Below are 17,946 nucleotides of genomic sequence, written 5' to 3'. Positions count from 1 at the left end.
CCAGCGAGTTCTATCCTTGAAAGCTCACAGCTCCTGTCTGAAATCCCAACTCAGTCTTCTGTCAAAAAGGGAAAGCCCCAGCCTGACATTCTTGGTATTTCCAAGGTAAAAAACAAGAGTCAGGAAAAGCCACTTCTATCCCAAAGATGGTCATTCCAAGCTTGCTTTTACACACGTTAAACAAGGTAAAACCTAAACTGTTCTGCTTCTTTACAGCTCATCAATGAAAAAACCATGCAAATCTTTGTAAACAGTTTGAAACAAAGTCAAAAAACACAAGTTTCCCTTTCCCAAACTGTGCATATAGAAATGGAAAACACCCCCTACGTGACTATATCCCTCCTTGCACTAGGATATGGCAGAGTATGGACCTATGAACTGCAGCCTACTTGAGAATCCAAGCCTTGGTGTAGCAAGTTCTGTTGTGAAAGAGATACTACATCTTTAACAGAGCTGACAGAGAATCCCCTAGAAGTACTGCAACAACACTAACGCAGAAAATAAATAGGAAAAAGTAATGCTATTTATTAAAAGAATTCCATCTCGGAGTTATTGTGTTTAAATTAAAATGCACGATAAACAGGTTTGGATAGAAATGTGCTTCCTCTCCCAATAGTTGAACTTTTAAAAAACATTTCCTAAGAATCAATTTAAAAAAGCATTTTATAATTTGATAGAGCCATAAATTAATACTGTATGGAGATGATTTAATATCCTATGCTAGTGGTCGGTGACCTTTTGTAAACACTAGCCAGATGCTAGGAAAACTGGCTAGAAAACTACTGTCACAGGCCTTTTTAACATGAACGACTGGATTTCTTTTCAACAGTCAGATTCTTGGTTATTTTCACAAAACCTTTTCCTATTTTTTGATATATTTCATTTTAAACCTAATACCTGAAAACAAGTCTTCAAACCTCTTCCACTAACACTAAATCCACAAGGCAATTAACTTCAGTTGGCCGTAACTACGTAAGCTCTCGCGTGAGACGTCCTGTTCAGACAGGATCTCCCCCTTTCCCCTTCCATCCACCTCCTCCCAAGCAATCCATGCACCCTCCCGCTGGGGTGAAGGTGAAGCGAGGGGCACTAGGAAGTGGCACAGTGGACTGGCATCCCCCTCTACGTGCGATTCAGCGTCTGGAAGATTCGAGAGATCTGTAGCATGACAGGCCCAGTTTCCGGATCATTCATCCACTGAGTGCTGTTCAAGGGGTTTTCAAGCATGTCCTCGAAGGCTGCCAACAGATGGAAATTGCAACACTCAATTAGTCCCTTAGTCAGCAAAGGCTTCAATGTTTGGGATGCTTCAACAAGAGGACAGTTCAAAATAGCTACAACACAAAAGCAGGGGCAAGTATCACCCCAAAATGGGAGGAATACACACTGTGCATTGCATTCTGCTTCCCCCGTTCCTCGGCACTGAATTCTCTGCACGCTGCAGAGACTGAAGTATAGCGCCTTAAGCCCTCACATCTTGAGCACCATTTTTTCAGAGGCCCCAGGAGCATCTTCCCTCTGAGCAGCTCATGCTTTCTCCTTCCTGGTGTCTGGAGAGCAGAGGATGTCAGGAAGACAGCCAGATCCACCTGCCTAAACATAGGCAGAAGGGGAAAGCCTGGCTGTGCACAAGTTACCTCCATTTCTGAACAATGACAGTCATCCAAATATTTAAGAGCACTTTTTGCTTTTTTTACAAAAAGCTTTGTTGTTTTCTTTTGCTTCTTTAAATGTGCCAGTTTTCACTCTCCTACTTATGTTCGAGGGCCCAGACAGCTACTGCAAGAGTTAAGTTGCAAATCTGGCAGAAGAATGGTCCAGGCAATAACTTATATGCCTTGTGACAGAGACTGAGCTGGACCAGTAGATGTTTGGAGCAATCACTACGGAACAGGACAAAAAAGCAACACTCAAAAGCACATCTGACCTATTCAGAAGTCACCAAAATGTCAGTGTTGTAAGAGTCTGGCAGACTGGCACCAAGGTCAGTGTCTTAATATTCCCCAGGGGTGTTAGTGTACAAAGCTCCAACTGACATTAGTGGGAGCTATAAGTACCCAGCACCTCTGAAAGGCTCATCATTAATACCCTGCTCAAGGTCATGTAGCATGCCTACAGGAAAGTGCAGATCTCACCTTTCACCACTTCAACTGTACTCTTTCACACAGACTCAAAAGCTTAAAACTAAAGATTTATCAACATTCTGTAAGTATCTCATTAAATTCATTATTAAAATCTGCAACATAAGCAATTTGCAGATGTATCATTAGGAATATGGTCTCTGATGTTCATCCAAGCTTCACAAGCACACATAATGGCATTTCATTTTCTATTTATATTCTGAGCTGCAGTGTGGAACCCTCGCTGGAAATGAAGAGACCATTTGTTCAGAAATCAGAGTGGGAAGGTTCTGCTCTTGAATTATTTAAAGGCTTGCAAACTCTCCTAATTACATTTAAAGCAGTATTTTTAAAAGCTCTCTTGAAAGTGCTGCTTTCTTTAAAAGAACTGCCTCAAATAAATTTTGAAGCCAAAAAGCCTAAATGCAAAACTTTTTATACACATCACAGAGCCAATGTCATTCTTCTGGATCATCCTCTGGCGTCAGAAAGACCAATTCATCAGAGATTGATCTGTTACTGTCAGGCTCATCAGTTGGGTACTTACTGTGCTCACAGTCTGACCACGAGCACACAGACTTTACCAAGAAGCTGAAAGCCAAGCGAGGGGAAGTGTATTTTCACATGTATTATCTCAACTTTGACAGGCAAAGCCTTAGCTCAGACTTGTTTGGTTACTCTTCCACAAGTTATCTTCCATCTCAATGATCAGGCCCCAGCACACAGTAAGCTGTACAGCAGAAGACAGCCTTGTTTTTAATGCTAAATAATCAGAGTTCTAGTCAGACATTCCAGATTTTTCCCCTCATGGCAAAAGGGAGCACACAAAAGGTCTCCTAAATCCACAAAAGCATTGCAGCCAGCAGCTATTAAAGTTCTGAGTTCAGCAAGTGTAATCCAGTAGCCTGGGGCATGAGTAGCAGTTCTGGGGCAGCCCCAAGTCCTGTTCTGGGTTTAGCTGAGTTGCAGTATGAAGCAAACAAACAATACAGCTGCTGAAAGTGAGGAAAAGGGCACAGGGCTGCACCTATCCCACAAAGTGGGCTCTCATCACCCAGCCTCTACTCTGCTGGCAACTCCAGAGACAGCGTATATACATCAGGAACCCACGCAGGACTTACCTAGTAGAGTTTTAGGGTTGGTTAGCCCCAACTGTACCACTGGGTTTTCTAAGATGGCTTGGAAAAGAGGGCTGTTGGTGTCAATGCCCTTATCTAAGTCCTCTGGAGAAGGCTTTCTGTCTCCTAGCAGCCATTCACACTGAAAGAAATCACCAGACAGAGACTTCATGATTGGGTACATCAGAATGAAAGTGTCTCAGAAGTTTTGACAACGTGGCATGTTCCATATTTTTAACTCTCACAGTTAAAAACAGAGCTGTGCATTTCTTTTCACACTCGGTTACTATTCATTTGTGTGTTTCTCTCACAGAAATCAACTTTTATTTCAACAGGAACAGCAGCAGTGTCTGGTGTGGTAATAACATGAAACCAACTTTGGATGTGTTAGAGCTCAGGGATGATGTGTATTATCCCACATACACCCTGCCTCAAAAAGAAGCCCATCAGCATGGCTACACCACAGCAGCCTGAAGTATCATCTAGCCCAATCTCCTCTAGCAGTGGCCAGCACTGGATGCTTAAAAGAAGATTCCTTGGCTGTCAGCTGTGCCCACATAACTTTCCTCAACATACCATCCACTAGCAGGGGACTAACCAATCTTTGAAAGCCTTCACATTTCTTTGACTCCATGAACTGTGGAACGCATTGCTGCAGAATGGTAACTTACACCCTGCACGGCCTGAATCTCTTGTTTGATCATTTTTTCCTGTCCTTTAATCGGTTGTTAATTATTTGGAATACCTTTTCCTTTCTCGTGATAGCATAATCTCTTTGGCAGACTCCAGTGAGGGAGTTTCTCAAAAGCTCTTTGAAAATCCACATATGCTATCCCAGCCAGATCAGCCTCAACCTCACACATGCTGAGGTCCTCTAAGAAGTCTAAAACCTTTGTATTCTACTTGTATATCTAATTTGAAAGAGGCACAGAATATATAGTGCTCGTTTAATGTCCAGTAACAGTTGGGCTTTATGACAGATCAAAACATCAACCAATTCAATGATAGAAAGAATCAGTTGAACAGACTATTACAGCAGTAAGGAACAGAAGTGACATTGTACTCACGGCCGCATTTTGCTGGTTGTTGTTTACTCTGAGTGCATCTACCACTTCTTTTTCATCAAATCCCATCTCCATCAGGGCAATGACAGCCTAGATCAGATTTGCACAGCTTAATAAATGTAACAGAACAGAAATGAGAACATTCACATCCTCCTTTGTGAGGAGCATTTGTGGGGTAAAAACCTCACTGCTTCCATTTGTAGACCACTAAGTAATCTTATCCACAAGGTTTTCAAATATCCTGTATCTAAAGTGTCTTTATTATGGAAAAAAAGTACATCTCAAGAGGAAAAGGTAGTTCCTGTCCTCATCACTGAAAGCCGAATGCAAGGCAAAGAACAAGTGTACCTGGGGCAGAAAGGAGAAGAGCAGGATAGAAACACCTTATTTTAGAACATGCCACAAAGGTTTTATTCACATCTCACTGGCGGATCACGCTTCAAATGAATTTGTAGTTCTATTCACTCAATTTCACCTCCCAGATTTATTATACTGCAAGTGAGTGTTACGTGTTTAGACAAGCATAACTAGATATTGTTAGGAGAATGTTTAATCATTTAGAAATTGTACCCAGGTCATCAAATATATTTACACCTTTTTGCTCAAATCTCAAGAAACAGTTGTAAAAACCAAGCACTAGATTCTAAAGAGCACCTCCTGGTGAGTTCACAGTGTGATAACACCACATTTTCTCTTCAGCTGATACTGACAAAAAGGCTAACTTCTTAAAGCCTTCAGACTTAAATCTGCTGGTGATACTTTTCCTTGCTCCCTTAAATACAATAATGCTTTTCTGTCCTTTTCTACAGCAAAAGGACATACTGCTGTCCCACACCCCTTCCTTCCTAGACAGCAGTCATAAAAAGCAATGTCAGAATCTTGGCAGCTCATTTCAGTCCCATCAGATGGTTTTCAGGTGCAGAAGTAACAGTGTCAGTAGTTTAGATACTGCTGTCTGAGACAGTAGTGCATTAATTAGGTAATATCCTTTCCAGTAGCCTAGATTTAAACAGTCCCTAAAGACACCCACTAAAATACTGTCAAGCCAGCATAATACACATCTACCCAGATGTCCCATTTCATTTATTAACTAAACGTTCATCTGGATTCCACGGTGCCCACACAGCCCCTTCCAATCCCAAAAGAGCAAGACAAACAGCACGTACTCGTGGGTCTGGACGGAACTCTCTTTTCCTCCGGATCTTCTTGAATATCTCCGTCAGCTCATCCTTGGCCTCTTCCTCACCCACTTCTGAACTAGGACCTGCAGTTGCTTCAGCAGAAGATGCACCAGCTTCATCTGTGGCTTCTGATGGAGTCTGACCTGGAAGCGGAGCATCCACCGCAGGGTCATCTGCGTGTTCTATCAACCACTCCATGGCCTGTGTCACTGACATACTGAAAAGCAAATCAAAACACAGGCGTGAGAAACACTCCAGATGCACAGCAGCATTCCACAGACACTTGCCTTTGCATTTACTCCCATGGTATACTGACTTGCAGGCTAATTAGTATCTGAAAAGTCATAAAGTTTTGAAGCAAATCTCAGAGCACTTTAATTCTTTTGCTTTCAGGGCACCACAATCTTCTCTGAAGCCAGGAAGACTCAGGAATGAAATCCAACTTGGACAGCTGCAACCCAGATTTTAAGAGGCATTTCTGAGGGAGTCACCTTATTCTCATCAGCTGCTTTATTTCACAACAGAGAAAACACTGACTATGTGCAACTGTTGACAAAGCTGCAAGCAAAGCATGTTCCAAACTCACATGGAACCACATCTCAGATGCAAGCTGCTTTGTTGCTCAAAAAGATCTCTCTCAGACATCTATCCAGTCATCAAGGAATGCCATTAACAAAACAAGAAATAAGGAGGGTAAAAAATGTTACATGTACACAATATGCCTTGAGCAAGATTCAACACAGGCAATTGCATTTGGACATGTACCACTCTGTTGTTCGTCCACTCTGACTTCAGAAGAAATCTGTGACCCCTTAAAGGAGGGGCCAGCCCAAAGGAACAGAACATCATGATCAGAACAGTCACTTGCTATGCAGTGCAAGTGCTCAAGCTAAGGGATCTTGAGGGCCCCAACACATCTCAGTGAAAACAGAGGAAGAAACAAAGATAACAAGAGGGCAACTGAACATGTAATTTCATTTGACACATGGGAATTATTACACATTCATAGAAAAGAAAGCCTTGGCCTATTTGGCTTTTCAGTGCCAACATGAAAGATGGATGACATCAGGGGAGCAAGTCTTTCTGAGCCACAAGGGAGTGGAAAAGAGTGACTGGAATACGCTGTGGAAGCTCTATCATTAGAAGTTTTTGAGAATGGCCTAACAAACCCTTCTGAGAAGTCAGGCAGTACAGCTGATCCTTCTTAGGGCATAAGAACTACATTACCTCCTATTTTCCTACAGTTGCTATCAGGACTTCACCATATTCTTGGCATGCCTTTAAAAGATCAGCACAAAGTATTTTTCTTCAGCTGAAAGACCAATGCAGATGGAATAGGTTTGCTTTTTTCTCTGCAAAATCTGAATTCTAAAGTGGGAGAAAATGCAAGTTCAATACTTGGAAACAGTGCCAGTGAACCACAGACCAGCAGCTCTTTCCAGAGCAAGCACAGCACTGCTTCCTTTCCCTGTGCCATCCACACCTGCTGCCTGAGGCAGCGCTCTTCTTTGAGTTAATGCTTTCTCCAACCTAGTTTTAGGTGACCCACATAAGGAGACTTTAGAGAAAAGATTCATTTTTGTTGGTTTAACCATATCAGGTAGTTCACAGGCAGCGTGCTGAGTACACTTACTGATTTAATCGAAGGGCTTTGACAGCTCTGCTTTCTGGAAACCCCATTTCTGTAAGCTGCCGCAGAGCTATCTCATCCACTCTGTCTTCCTCATCCTCATCCAGCATGGCTACACATACAAAAACAAAACAACGTTCACATTGACTTCAAGCTGAAATAAACCCCTTCCTCAACGGAATGGCATGCGTTAAGTTTAGACTCTATTCTTCTCTTCCATCCCTTCTTTTGTTTCTGCTCTGGATTTGCTATCTCATCATTTAATATGCTGCACTCAGCTTGGTTTGGCTCCGATATATTATTCTTCCAGGACAAAGACTTTGTCCAGATGTGTTCAAGATCTCAAATAAAAGACAAATAACTCTCACATGACCATGGAATTTCCACATAACAAAATATATGAGATCCACTGAAGATCTATTTATCATTTATCTGGAAAGTATGTTGGATCTGGTCATAGCAGATTTCAAGGGCAAGCATTTCCCACAAACTGAACTACACTTTCTCCTCATTTTATTATCTCCTTGTGCATTTTCAACTGTTTTTTACCATCCCTAAAGCACAACTGAAAGTTTTCCAGTTTTTTCACTACTAAAGATTTCATTTTTAAATGGAACTTCTCTTCATCCCAAAAGGACCTCAGAAATTCAGTTTTATACAAGCTATATCCACAAGGTGAAAAACTTTGCCGCAAAGTCTGTAGTAGCTTTGCTATTACATCAATGTCTGCACTCTGAGCGTGCTCCTCTGCTATGGTAGCAAACAAGTTCCCAGTAACTATAAAGATATGTTCATACCATTTGCCTTCTTAAATAGTTCAACTGCATCTGGGTTCAGTGCTAGCAGTTTCTGTGCAACTTCTATGAGAGACACCAAGATCTTCCGGAGCTCTGTCTGGAACTGCAAGAAAGGAAACTGTCAAAACATTTAGACAAGAAGTTACCAGCTATTATTGAATCTTAATATACCTATTGTTAGTATCTCAGCAGTAGTCTGGCCCCCTGTACAGATAATTGCTTTATTAGGGCTTTATTTGCATTTAGTCTCTCAAGAGGCACTGGCCTTTCCTGTGAAGTGCTATGTTTAAATAGCATGGGCAGAAAGTTCTTCTCATTCCTACCACAGCCATCCAGTTCCACCATAGGATGTGTGGTGGTCCAGAAAACTCACTGCTTCACAGAAACTTTAACACCTTGTAGATGTGTTACAAGAGACAGTCACAGTACCTCTGTACCACCAGTGCTTGCTTCTGCGAACCAACGAGCTTTCCTGGTCTACTCTTTGCTTTCTAGTAATCTAAATTTGAACCACACAGATCAAAGCTATTTTCTAGACTGAAGCATTACAAATTCCTTTCAGCCGGATGCTTGTTTTTAAATAAGCTGTGCTCAGCAGGTCATTTGGCCATTAAACAGCTTAAATGCCAACTGTCCCCTTTAGGTTACGAGGGCACGCTGACGTGGGCAGGTTCTCTGCTTCATATCCTACTAGTACAGGAGGGCAGAAGTGGTCTCCTCACTGCTGAAGACACAGTTAGAAGCACTACAGACTCTACTACCACTAAACTGCTGAAGTAAAAATTTACACTTGTCTTCTCAAAACTGTGGAAGATAAAAACAAACACTGCAAAAACCTGAACTATTTAAGACTGAAGAAATAAAAGAACCCTAACTTCACATTTGCCAGACCTTGAATATGTTAACTGAACCTTTCCCATGGACAAATAAAACACTTAAAATCATAATTTAGGACAGAGTGTTTTATTATCACTAAATAGTATGACCTGTATCCAAATGTTAAAGCCATCTACTTGAAGATACATTATAAACCTCTGTATTTCTCCTATAGAGAAAAAGAGAATCATATTATGTGTAAGAGAAAAGGTTATAGAAGATAAAGGCCTATTTGGATGTTAGTGTGTAAGTTAAGGCCAAGCCTAATACTTACATCCCTCATGTTGTGATGGGCCACGGTGCGATCTACATTGCGAGAGGGCAGATTTGCAGTCGCTTTGAGAATAGCATCCTTATCAGGAGCTTTTTGCTCTTGTTTCCTCTGAAGGACAGGAAACATGATCAGGTTTCATAACCCATTATCCACAGAACAGAGAACACAGCACAGAGGAGAGCAGTTTCATATTCTTCACCAAGGCATCAAGCAGTGCTCTGTAACTTGCAACTAAGAGAGACAGCAGTCTAGCAATTCAATGGATTAACAGCACCAGTACCATTTTGCAATTATAGAGCAAAACTGGACCTGCTGGGTTGCCCCACTTTCAGTCCTTACATCTACATGTGTTATCTAATCACATAGGGAAACTCCAGCATAGAGGGAAAGTGATGTATCAAACAGAGAAAACTCAGAGGCCTCAGTGCCCAGGACCATATTCTGCTCCACGTGGTCTGCTCATAGCATGCTCTCTTCAGACCCATGGTTTGACCAGAGATGTACCAATGCTGTGCACAGACTAACAACTGCTTCACACTGGAAGTGCTTTGCTGCTTGCAAGTATCATGCAGGTGCCTCAGACTTTCGATACGTGCTCATAGTCCAGGACAAGACATAGCAGGGTACGAACTATAAATAATTCCCGGTCTTATAACTTAGGCTCTTACAGTGACATTCAGCTCAGCAACACCATACTGAAGAGAAAGACATACACCAATACCTACAGGAAGGGCTACAGAGACATACACCAATACCTACAGGAAGCAAGAAGAAACAAAGCTGTGCAAGGACAAAGTAAAGAAACACAGGAATACACAACATCAAGCACAAGCATTGCTCTAGGTGTTTATGCAGTAACACGAAATGCAGTAGCACTGGCGCATAAGCAGCATCCTGGGCACCACTGACCCTCAGTAACAATCACATTCCAATAATAAAAGAAGAGTAAGGGGGCACCACTCCAGCTCTAGAGAGCTAGTTAGAGGGTGACAAGCCACACATAGCTAAAGCTAGAAGACAGCCTGATAGCAAGTCAACACATTTCTACTGGGTTTTCAAACAGAGACAAAGCAAGACACTTGCTGAACTATACTTACATAGTTATTAGACATTTGTTCAAAGATCAAATCTATACCACTTCCACAGAGTGTATCTGCATGTCTTATTCTAAGGCAAACGTTCTCACAATCAAAGTTAAAAAGTACACCACAGTAATCCTTCCACATATCATTAATAAAGCAGTTAATTGAGTTGAGAAGGCTTTCATACTCACTTTCTCCTCTGCTGACACATCTGCCATTTTGGGGAGTGGTGGTGGTGCACGCTTCTTTATCAAAAGCAAGACATCTGGAAAGCAAACGGCATCAAAATACATTAGAAAGTTATGTGAAAACAGTTCTTCACAAATCCCATTTTCCCCAGAGATTAATTTTGTATTAATTCCCCTGTAGCATCAGACCTCTTTCACACTTCAAAGCCTGTATGGCTTTCCACACTCCTTCAGTGCCTGCAGTTCCTGAGTGCACCGTGAATTCAAAACATGGTCCATTATTAATTACACATTGACTGTTACTGGCTTCCTTCACTCAATACCATTAAACAAAGCGTATCAGAGGCTCCAGTTATCTTCTACGATAACAGTACAGCAATTGGCTCATAATAATTAGAAAACATCAGCTCTTTCAGTGCTTCCACTAAGAAGGAAGCAATGGAGACAGGCGACAGATGGGTTTGGGTCTATGCTGGGGCCTTCCAACTGCAGCAAGGCAAGCACCAAGCTCCAACAAGACTTTCCAGTACCAGGCTGAATCTCACCTTTGTGTGTGAGTGGCACTAGAGAGATTCACAGTCTACAGCAGGATGCATCCCTGGGAGCCCACCAGGATGAGTCTCAAGGGCAAACAAGTCTTCAGTCTCAGATACCCTCCATCACCTGGCACAGGCTTGCTTTGTGCTTTGAAGACTAATATATCCTTACAAGGTGCCCTTTTTCTAGAGATCTAGAAACTTGCTTTCTAGAAATGCTAGATGCTTTCCAAGTTTCTAGCACATCAGTTACCACCACCTACATTCTGAGGGTGGAAAGATGCAGACAGACTGCAGAGCCCAAAACAGGCTTGTGCAGCATCTGCAGTCCTTCACCCAGATATGCCTGCCACACAGTTTTCAGTCCACTGCACTAAGCAGGTACAAAGCAAACAAAGCATGCTTTGCACAACAAGTTTCCTTGATCTGGCTCAGCACATAGCAGCCAAGAGCAACAGCTGGTGAAGGCTGTTAACCCTCATTTGCCCAGCTGATCAGAACGTGAAAGGATCCACATGCTGACTCTTGGCTGCCCTGTGCAGTCAGCTGTTGGCTGCAATCTTGTCTCCATGACAAGCAAGGCACATGCTGCAGAGGGAGGAGTGAGGAGGCACGCCAGCTCGCTGTGACCACCCAGTTAACACTGCATAGCTGCTGCAAATGCAGTTCAAAACTCCAAGAGCCAGCACCTCGCCTAGAAATAATACACCACGAATCAGCAAAAACGGTGCCTGTCGCCTCTTCCGAAGAGGACACCTCTCAGCTCTAAAGGTGATAGGTGACACTGCCTGGAAACAGACACCAAACTGCTCGTGCTCATGGCAGTTCTCCAGCCTGAACTCTGGCAAAAACCCAGGAACTCTAGTCCTGCTGAGTTTCTGGCTCAGACAGTATTTCAGTCTACAGTAATCCTGCTTCTCTCTGCACCACTGCCCTTCATCTCCAGAAAGTGCCATTAGCTTGAGCTGTCTAGTAAAAACTGACTCCAGCTCTCACCTTTAGATCTTCTTTTGTTTCACACTAATCCTTTACACCTTTGAAGTTCAGGAGCAAATACACACCTCACATACTCTGCTGTAGTCAGTGATACTGCAGCATGATGGATTCTGACCTCTGATTGCAGAGGACAGAATGAAGTCTAAACTGCAGACACTCAGAAACCACTCAGCAACCATCCTTCTGCTTGACTGGGAGACTTTAAGAAACCGTCCCAAAAGATTGTCTGGCTTGGAATACTCAGCCATAATTGAATGATTTTTGGAATCATTTTGAAGGATAAATGCTGCCCTGGAGGTTTAAAAAAAAAAAATCCTTTAGAAGGAGATAAAAATAACCTGTTTAATTTTACAACTTAATGAACACACTTAATTCCTTTTCAACTCCCAAAAGGAGAAGCGAAGAAAAGCAAACTGCTCAAGGTGCTTTCTCTGGGGGAATAAGTCTTTTTTCCTCTTCCTTTTTTGCCATCTTATGAGCTTCCCATGTCAAAGAGATATTAGAAAGTTACTGCCTGGAACTCGCCAAATGGTTTAAACACAATCTCATGTTTCCAGGCTGACAGGTTAAAAACCAGACGATCTCACCTCCATCTTGAACATTCTCCTCCAACACTGTTTTTGTGTCTGTCAGCACCTTCTCAGATGTAGCATGTATCAACTTATGATGCGTCACGGTTTTTGGATCCTCCAAGCTCCCAGGTACACACTGCAGAAGGTAATAAATATTAAAGATCAGAAGACAGAAATAAGCCTCCTGCATGAATCATTGCACCTTGCACTTAAGATTCTCCACATACAAACTGTGCCATCATTTACTAGCTCCCTAATAGCTTAAGCTAGAGGCCAGTGCACAGAATATGTTTTACTAAAGAAACTGAGGTTTCCACCTGCATATCCAGGCTCCTGGCTGGGAGAATAATCCACAAAAGGAAGGGGTTTAAGCCTTCCTTCCTCAGTGCTGTTAAATTAATAGCTACTTCAGGGAGTTGGACTTGATCCTTAGGGGTTCCTTGCAACTTGACATGTTCTATGATCCTATGATTTAAGTTCCAACTGATTATGACAGTCTAAAAAACTTCTTTAAACAGTTTCAAAGCATTAATATTACAGCTCAGTCATCCCAAGTGAGCCCTTCAAGGGCACTAGCTTATGTGAGTGGATTTATACTTTCACATTTTGTCGCCATCACACAATCCTGAGGATTTGGTCCTATACTCAGGCCTGCAGAGATTTGGAGCAAAGCAAGGATGCTCCAGGACCCACAGCTGTGTTAGTTCTGCAACAGATCACTAAGGTCACTCCTCTTACTGAGAAGACTGAGGGTAGCAATTAGTATTGTGAACTAAGAATGCAAATCTACAAAGAGCATCCAGTGTTTTTACAGAAGGGCTGTAATAACACAGCATGTTTCTCATTTGTAACCAGTGTCAAAACATAGGATAGACTCTGCTTCATCTAATAATTATTATTTACACACACTGTCAGACTCAACAAGCAAACAAGCAACTGCCAGCAGCAATTTTGGCATACTTAACCTTAAACTGGGAAGAAAGAGCAGTTTCTGCACCTCATATCAAGGTGAAATCAACAGATTTGGCTGCTGGAGCCCTGGGTTCCTGCTCAAAGTGCTGAACAGAAGTTACACATACACATTTCTGCACAATCATAAATAATCAGCATACAGGAGATTCTCTCATGTATGAACATTATGCTCAATTCCTTATTACAATTATAAACTGTATGTCAATTAATTCACTAGGAAATCAAGTTCAAATCCTGAAAAAAGAGCATGTGCACACCCAGAGGCCTTGAACTGACTCTTCTTAACACCACAGTGATTTCCAGATCCACTGACAGACCTCAGGAACATTACATCAGTGCATCAAGAGACTTCTAATTTGTTTGAATAGAAAAAGCAAGCACAGTGGTTGCAATTCCAGAAAGGCAAAATTAAAAATAACAGCCTACCAAACCCCTGAAACTGATGCTGCTGTTCTCACCACAACAGGACACTTAACGCTGACCTCACCTGCTCTGCTCACAGGAACAGCTTTTAATGATGATGCTTTTACCATATCTGCAAAAGAGTGTGTTCACCCTTCAGGTAACAGAGCCATTTCCAGAAATCTCACTGAAATCACTGCTTCCCTTTGATGTAATCCTGTCCATTATAGTATGTATCACCAGCTCCTTCAGAGAAATCCTTTTAGCTCATCACCACCTTTCCTGTTGTGACGGGAGCTGATGGAAGACTCAGCTACCTGCTCTTCCCAAACACGATGCACTCGTTTTCAACACTGATCTTCAGTTCCTCATCTGAGCTTCTATACAGCTCTGATGCCTCAGTAAGATTGAGGTGAGAATGTTTGAGCTCTGCTCTGTATAACAGTAGCTTCCTACTAATCCTTCAGCATATTAACTGCTGAACAAGAGCCAAAGAACACATTATAGCCTAGAAGCAGCTGGGAAGACCTCCTGTAATTGATCTGATAAGTTACCCGAAAGGCATAAGAGTACATCAGTGGAACATCTTCCCTCCAAACAAGCTCAAAATACTAGTTAGAGATGCTGAGAATCCCCCCTCCTCAAAAGGAAGAACCTGAAAATGGGAGCTGGGAGGTGTCTGTTTGAGGCAGAACAGGAACTGGCACAGACAAAGGGGCAGGGGGTGTCTGTGCTATCAAAATACTAAGGTGAAAGTGCAGGTGAAAAAATGAAAGTTGCTGTTTTGAAAGAGCAGTCCTGTGGACACCCATTTAACTGCCCAATCCTCTAACCACTTTATTGACAACTGCATAGAATAAGAAGGCAAATATGGAGAGTACATACATCAAAGAGACTGCTAGTGAAATACTTAGCTATCTTGACATTTTAACATGCCCTGGAACTAGAAAGGCCACGTTAGCAGGCAATGCCTCTACTAGCTGTTAACAGACCACCAGGAACTATGAACACTAATCATCAGATCTCGCTGTGGAATCTTGTTTCGTGAGAACCATTCTGCCAAAACACAGGATTTTTGTATTAAATCCAATGTTTTAAAGTGCAACTAAAACCACCTTCCAGCCCAGAGAGAGAACAGCACTGGTAATCCCCAGGAAGAGCAGGGAAGGGGAGAGGAATTCCCTGCAGAGCACAGAGGAAGCAAGGGAAATCAGGGTGCACCCTGCTGCCCTGGGGCATGGCAGGGCTAAGGAGCACTGCTCCCCACAATCAGAGGCACAGTGTGTGGGGAAGATGAGCTCTCTCGATCTTTTTGTACAAAAGGATTGCAAGGAGAGGATCTGCTGTTTCATCCTTTTGCTTCCAGCATAAATATTTGCATTTCTTTTTAACACTGGAGTTCAGGCTGCTTTGCCAGGCAGGTGAGAGAAACCTTTGTTCACAGGTGCCTGAGCAACTGCTGAACTTGTAAACCCTGCTGATGCCAAGTGCTGTTTGCAAAGCTTGGAATGCTGATAAACCACAGGGCTGTTTGTTTGGTTTTAAAATAAGAAAAAGCTTTGATTTTGTTTGCTTTTATTAACAGAAACGTTTGAAAATAGCACTCACACACTCCCTACTGCTAAGCTTGGGTGGCTTAAACCATTTGCATCCCTCACAAAGTATCCAAAACATGCCCAGGGGCATGAACCTACCTTATCTTTGTAGTCTGAAAAGTGGCACCTTGCATCTCTATTTCAGATACTCCTTATCACACCTTAAAAACCAGGTGAGTATCACCGAGACTGCTTAAGGGGAACAGAAGCACAGAGCATTAAAAGCTTGTCCCACAGTACCAGGAAAATTACAGGTAGGGCTTGCACACACGTACAGCCCATGTTTGTGTGTCCCAGGTGCATGACCACAATTTTACATCAGGATTTCAGAAACGCTGTGAGCCTCAGCAAGGAGCAAGGGTCTCCTGTGGCTGGAGTACCAGAACCAGGACTGACAGCACTGCTGGCCAACGCAGCGCTCTACTTGGACATACAAAGTATGTAAGTTAAGTGTGAGCTTCTGTGTTAAGCTGGCCCTTCTCAGGTCTGGTTCTGAAATGAACAGCTGCTTTTTAAGGAGGCCACAGGAGAGCTCAGGGTCTGCTCCTGCTGAGGCAGTGGGGTCTTGTGCTGTAGTGACTGATCCAAGAGCACACTTTCATAGTGAAACACGAGTTAAACAATCACTAGGAAGGAAAACGACGTATTATCAGGTATTTGTTCACAGACTATAAAGACAGCTTTATTAAAGGCAGGACTTTAACAATAATCACCACTAAATTGTCCAAAACGGATACAAATACTAACGTCCTCTGCTTCCCAAAAGAATGATTTCAAAGACTTTAAGGACTATAATAACCAGCATCTCACAAGAGATGGCTGCATAAATTATCTCGGGGTGCTGTCAAGATTCATTGCAATATACCCATCATCAGGAGAGATGATTTTTCCATTTCTATTTTTCCCCCCCTCCATAAAACTATATATTATCCATAATGATTATGCAAATCCACACCATTAGCACAAAGCAGCAGTGAATGAAATCAAACATCATGCCAAGTTATCAATTGTCTTCTGCCCTGACTCGCACTGCAATGCAAGCAGCTATTCAATTAAGCTTCCTGATAATTAAAGGCCTTTCAGCTCTGCACACATGCATGTGATTGTTACCCCACCCTGTTTTGGCAGGTTTTGCACCACTTAATCACTCAGCTGTGCTGAAGAGGGACAGGAGGGAAGCACAAGCCTTATCAAGGGAATGTAACAGTGTGGGGGACCTGCACTCCACAGCTTTCAGCAAGGCACCCCCATTTTCCCTACAAGATGTGGTTCTTCTCATCCCTAAATCAAAAAGCGCTTACAAAGACTAAGAGACAAGGAAAACTATGTGCTGTGACCTGTTGTTGCCAAGGGTTCTAGCTGGAAGCAGTGAGCTGACCCTTCCTCCACAGAGTGTTCAGTCAGAAACTAAAACCTTTTACCCCCCAAATGGGGGTTAAGAAATGAAATATTACGCATATGCTCACGTACTGCAAGCGTGGTTTATGAAACAAAGTCTTCCTAAGACTTCATAGACAAAACAAGCCCCACTGTTAAATGCAGTTCAGTAAGTTGCACTGCCAGAGGTGGGAGCAGAGGCTCTTGCTTTTGCCACCCCCAGCAACGCTCTCGGCAACAGATCCCACAGGTTACAACTCAAGCTGCCAGACCAGGCTGCACTGGTTCCAGAATGACAGAGTTTAGCACAGTCCTGGTGACAGATCACAACCTTACACCCTGTTATTGTCAATCCTGTTGTCAATCCAATAATAATAAGAAGAAGTAAAGCACCGTCACGGCAGAGCTTCAAAATTCAGTCCAACAGTTTTGGAACCACAGATTTTCACATTTAACACCCACAAACACACCAGTGGTAAGCGAGCACGTGGGTACAAAGAGCCTGTGTTTTCCAGCTCAGCTTCCACAGGCTGTGCCTGTGCAGTTTTACTTGTTTTCTCCTCCAGACAGTGGTAATTTACCCATTGGACACATCCATTAAGACCTTTCTGCTCAGAGCACAGGGAGAGCTTCACAAGAGCCCATTATCTCCCCACCACACATCCCACTGTGCCAACACAGGCTACGACTGGGCTAAGACTTTCAAACAAGGGAAGTTCTCCTCCGCAGTCACTTTCCTTTTCTGCTCTTAAAGAGAAACAAGAAACAAACCAAGCTTTAAGTTCTGAGGGGAAATCCTGAGGACCCACTTCAGACTCTTGCAACGCAGAGCCACCGGTCACAAGAGGCACGCAGGAGCTGGCAATCTCTACCACCACACACAAAGCACATGCCAAATCCCGTAACTAAAGGTTGCAAAGTACTTCCCCGGGTAAATCCTCCTTCCCAACACACAGAACTCTTGAAACAGGCATTTTCTTTCTACGTGGAACAGCTTCACACAACCCAGGCGGGTGGCAGACACAAACCAGGAAACCAGAACACAAACACTTGTTTACTTGAGCCAATTCTTTGTCTTTCTTTTCTCTTTTTAAGACGTTTAAAGGGCGTCGGGAAAATCTGTTTTCTTCACAATGGGGATTTACCCGCCCTCCCCGACCGTGATT

At 42.8% G+C, this 17,946-nt stretch overlaps 1 protein-coding gene across 1 annotated transcript; it reads right to left on the bottom strand.

Annotated features, from left to right (window-relative positions):
• Positions 1–507: 507 nt before the first annotated feature.
• On the bottom strand, positions 508–12,570 carry UBAC1 (UBA domain containing 1; the record flags this gene model as incomplete). The annotated part of the gene is made up of 9 exons (XM_010010510.1): positions 508–1,238; positions 3,242–3,380; positions 4,306–4,392; positions 5,469–5,700; positions 7,117–7,225; positions 7,911–8,013; positions 9,061–9,168; positions 10,334–10,407; positions 12,450–12,570. Coding segments are annotated over 9 exons (1,089 nt in total), but the record flags the coding sequence as incomplete, so codon positions are not given.
• Between the last annotated feature and the right edge of the window lie 5,376 nt (positions 12,571–17,946).

This window comes from Nestor notabilis, unplaced genomic scaffold (assembly GCF_000696875.1).
Source record: "Nestor notabilis isolate BGI_N333 unplaced genomic scaffold, ASM69687v1 scaffold23402, whole genome shotgun sequence".
Lineage (NCBI taxonomy): Eukaryota > Metazoa > Chordata > Aves > Psittaciformes > Psittacidae > Nestor > Nestor notabilis.
The sequence above is the reverse complement of the archived record's forward strand: the minus strand, read 5'-3'. Positions and strand labels throughout refer to the sequence as shown.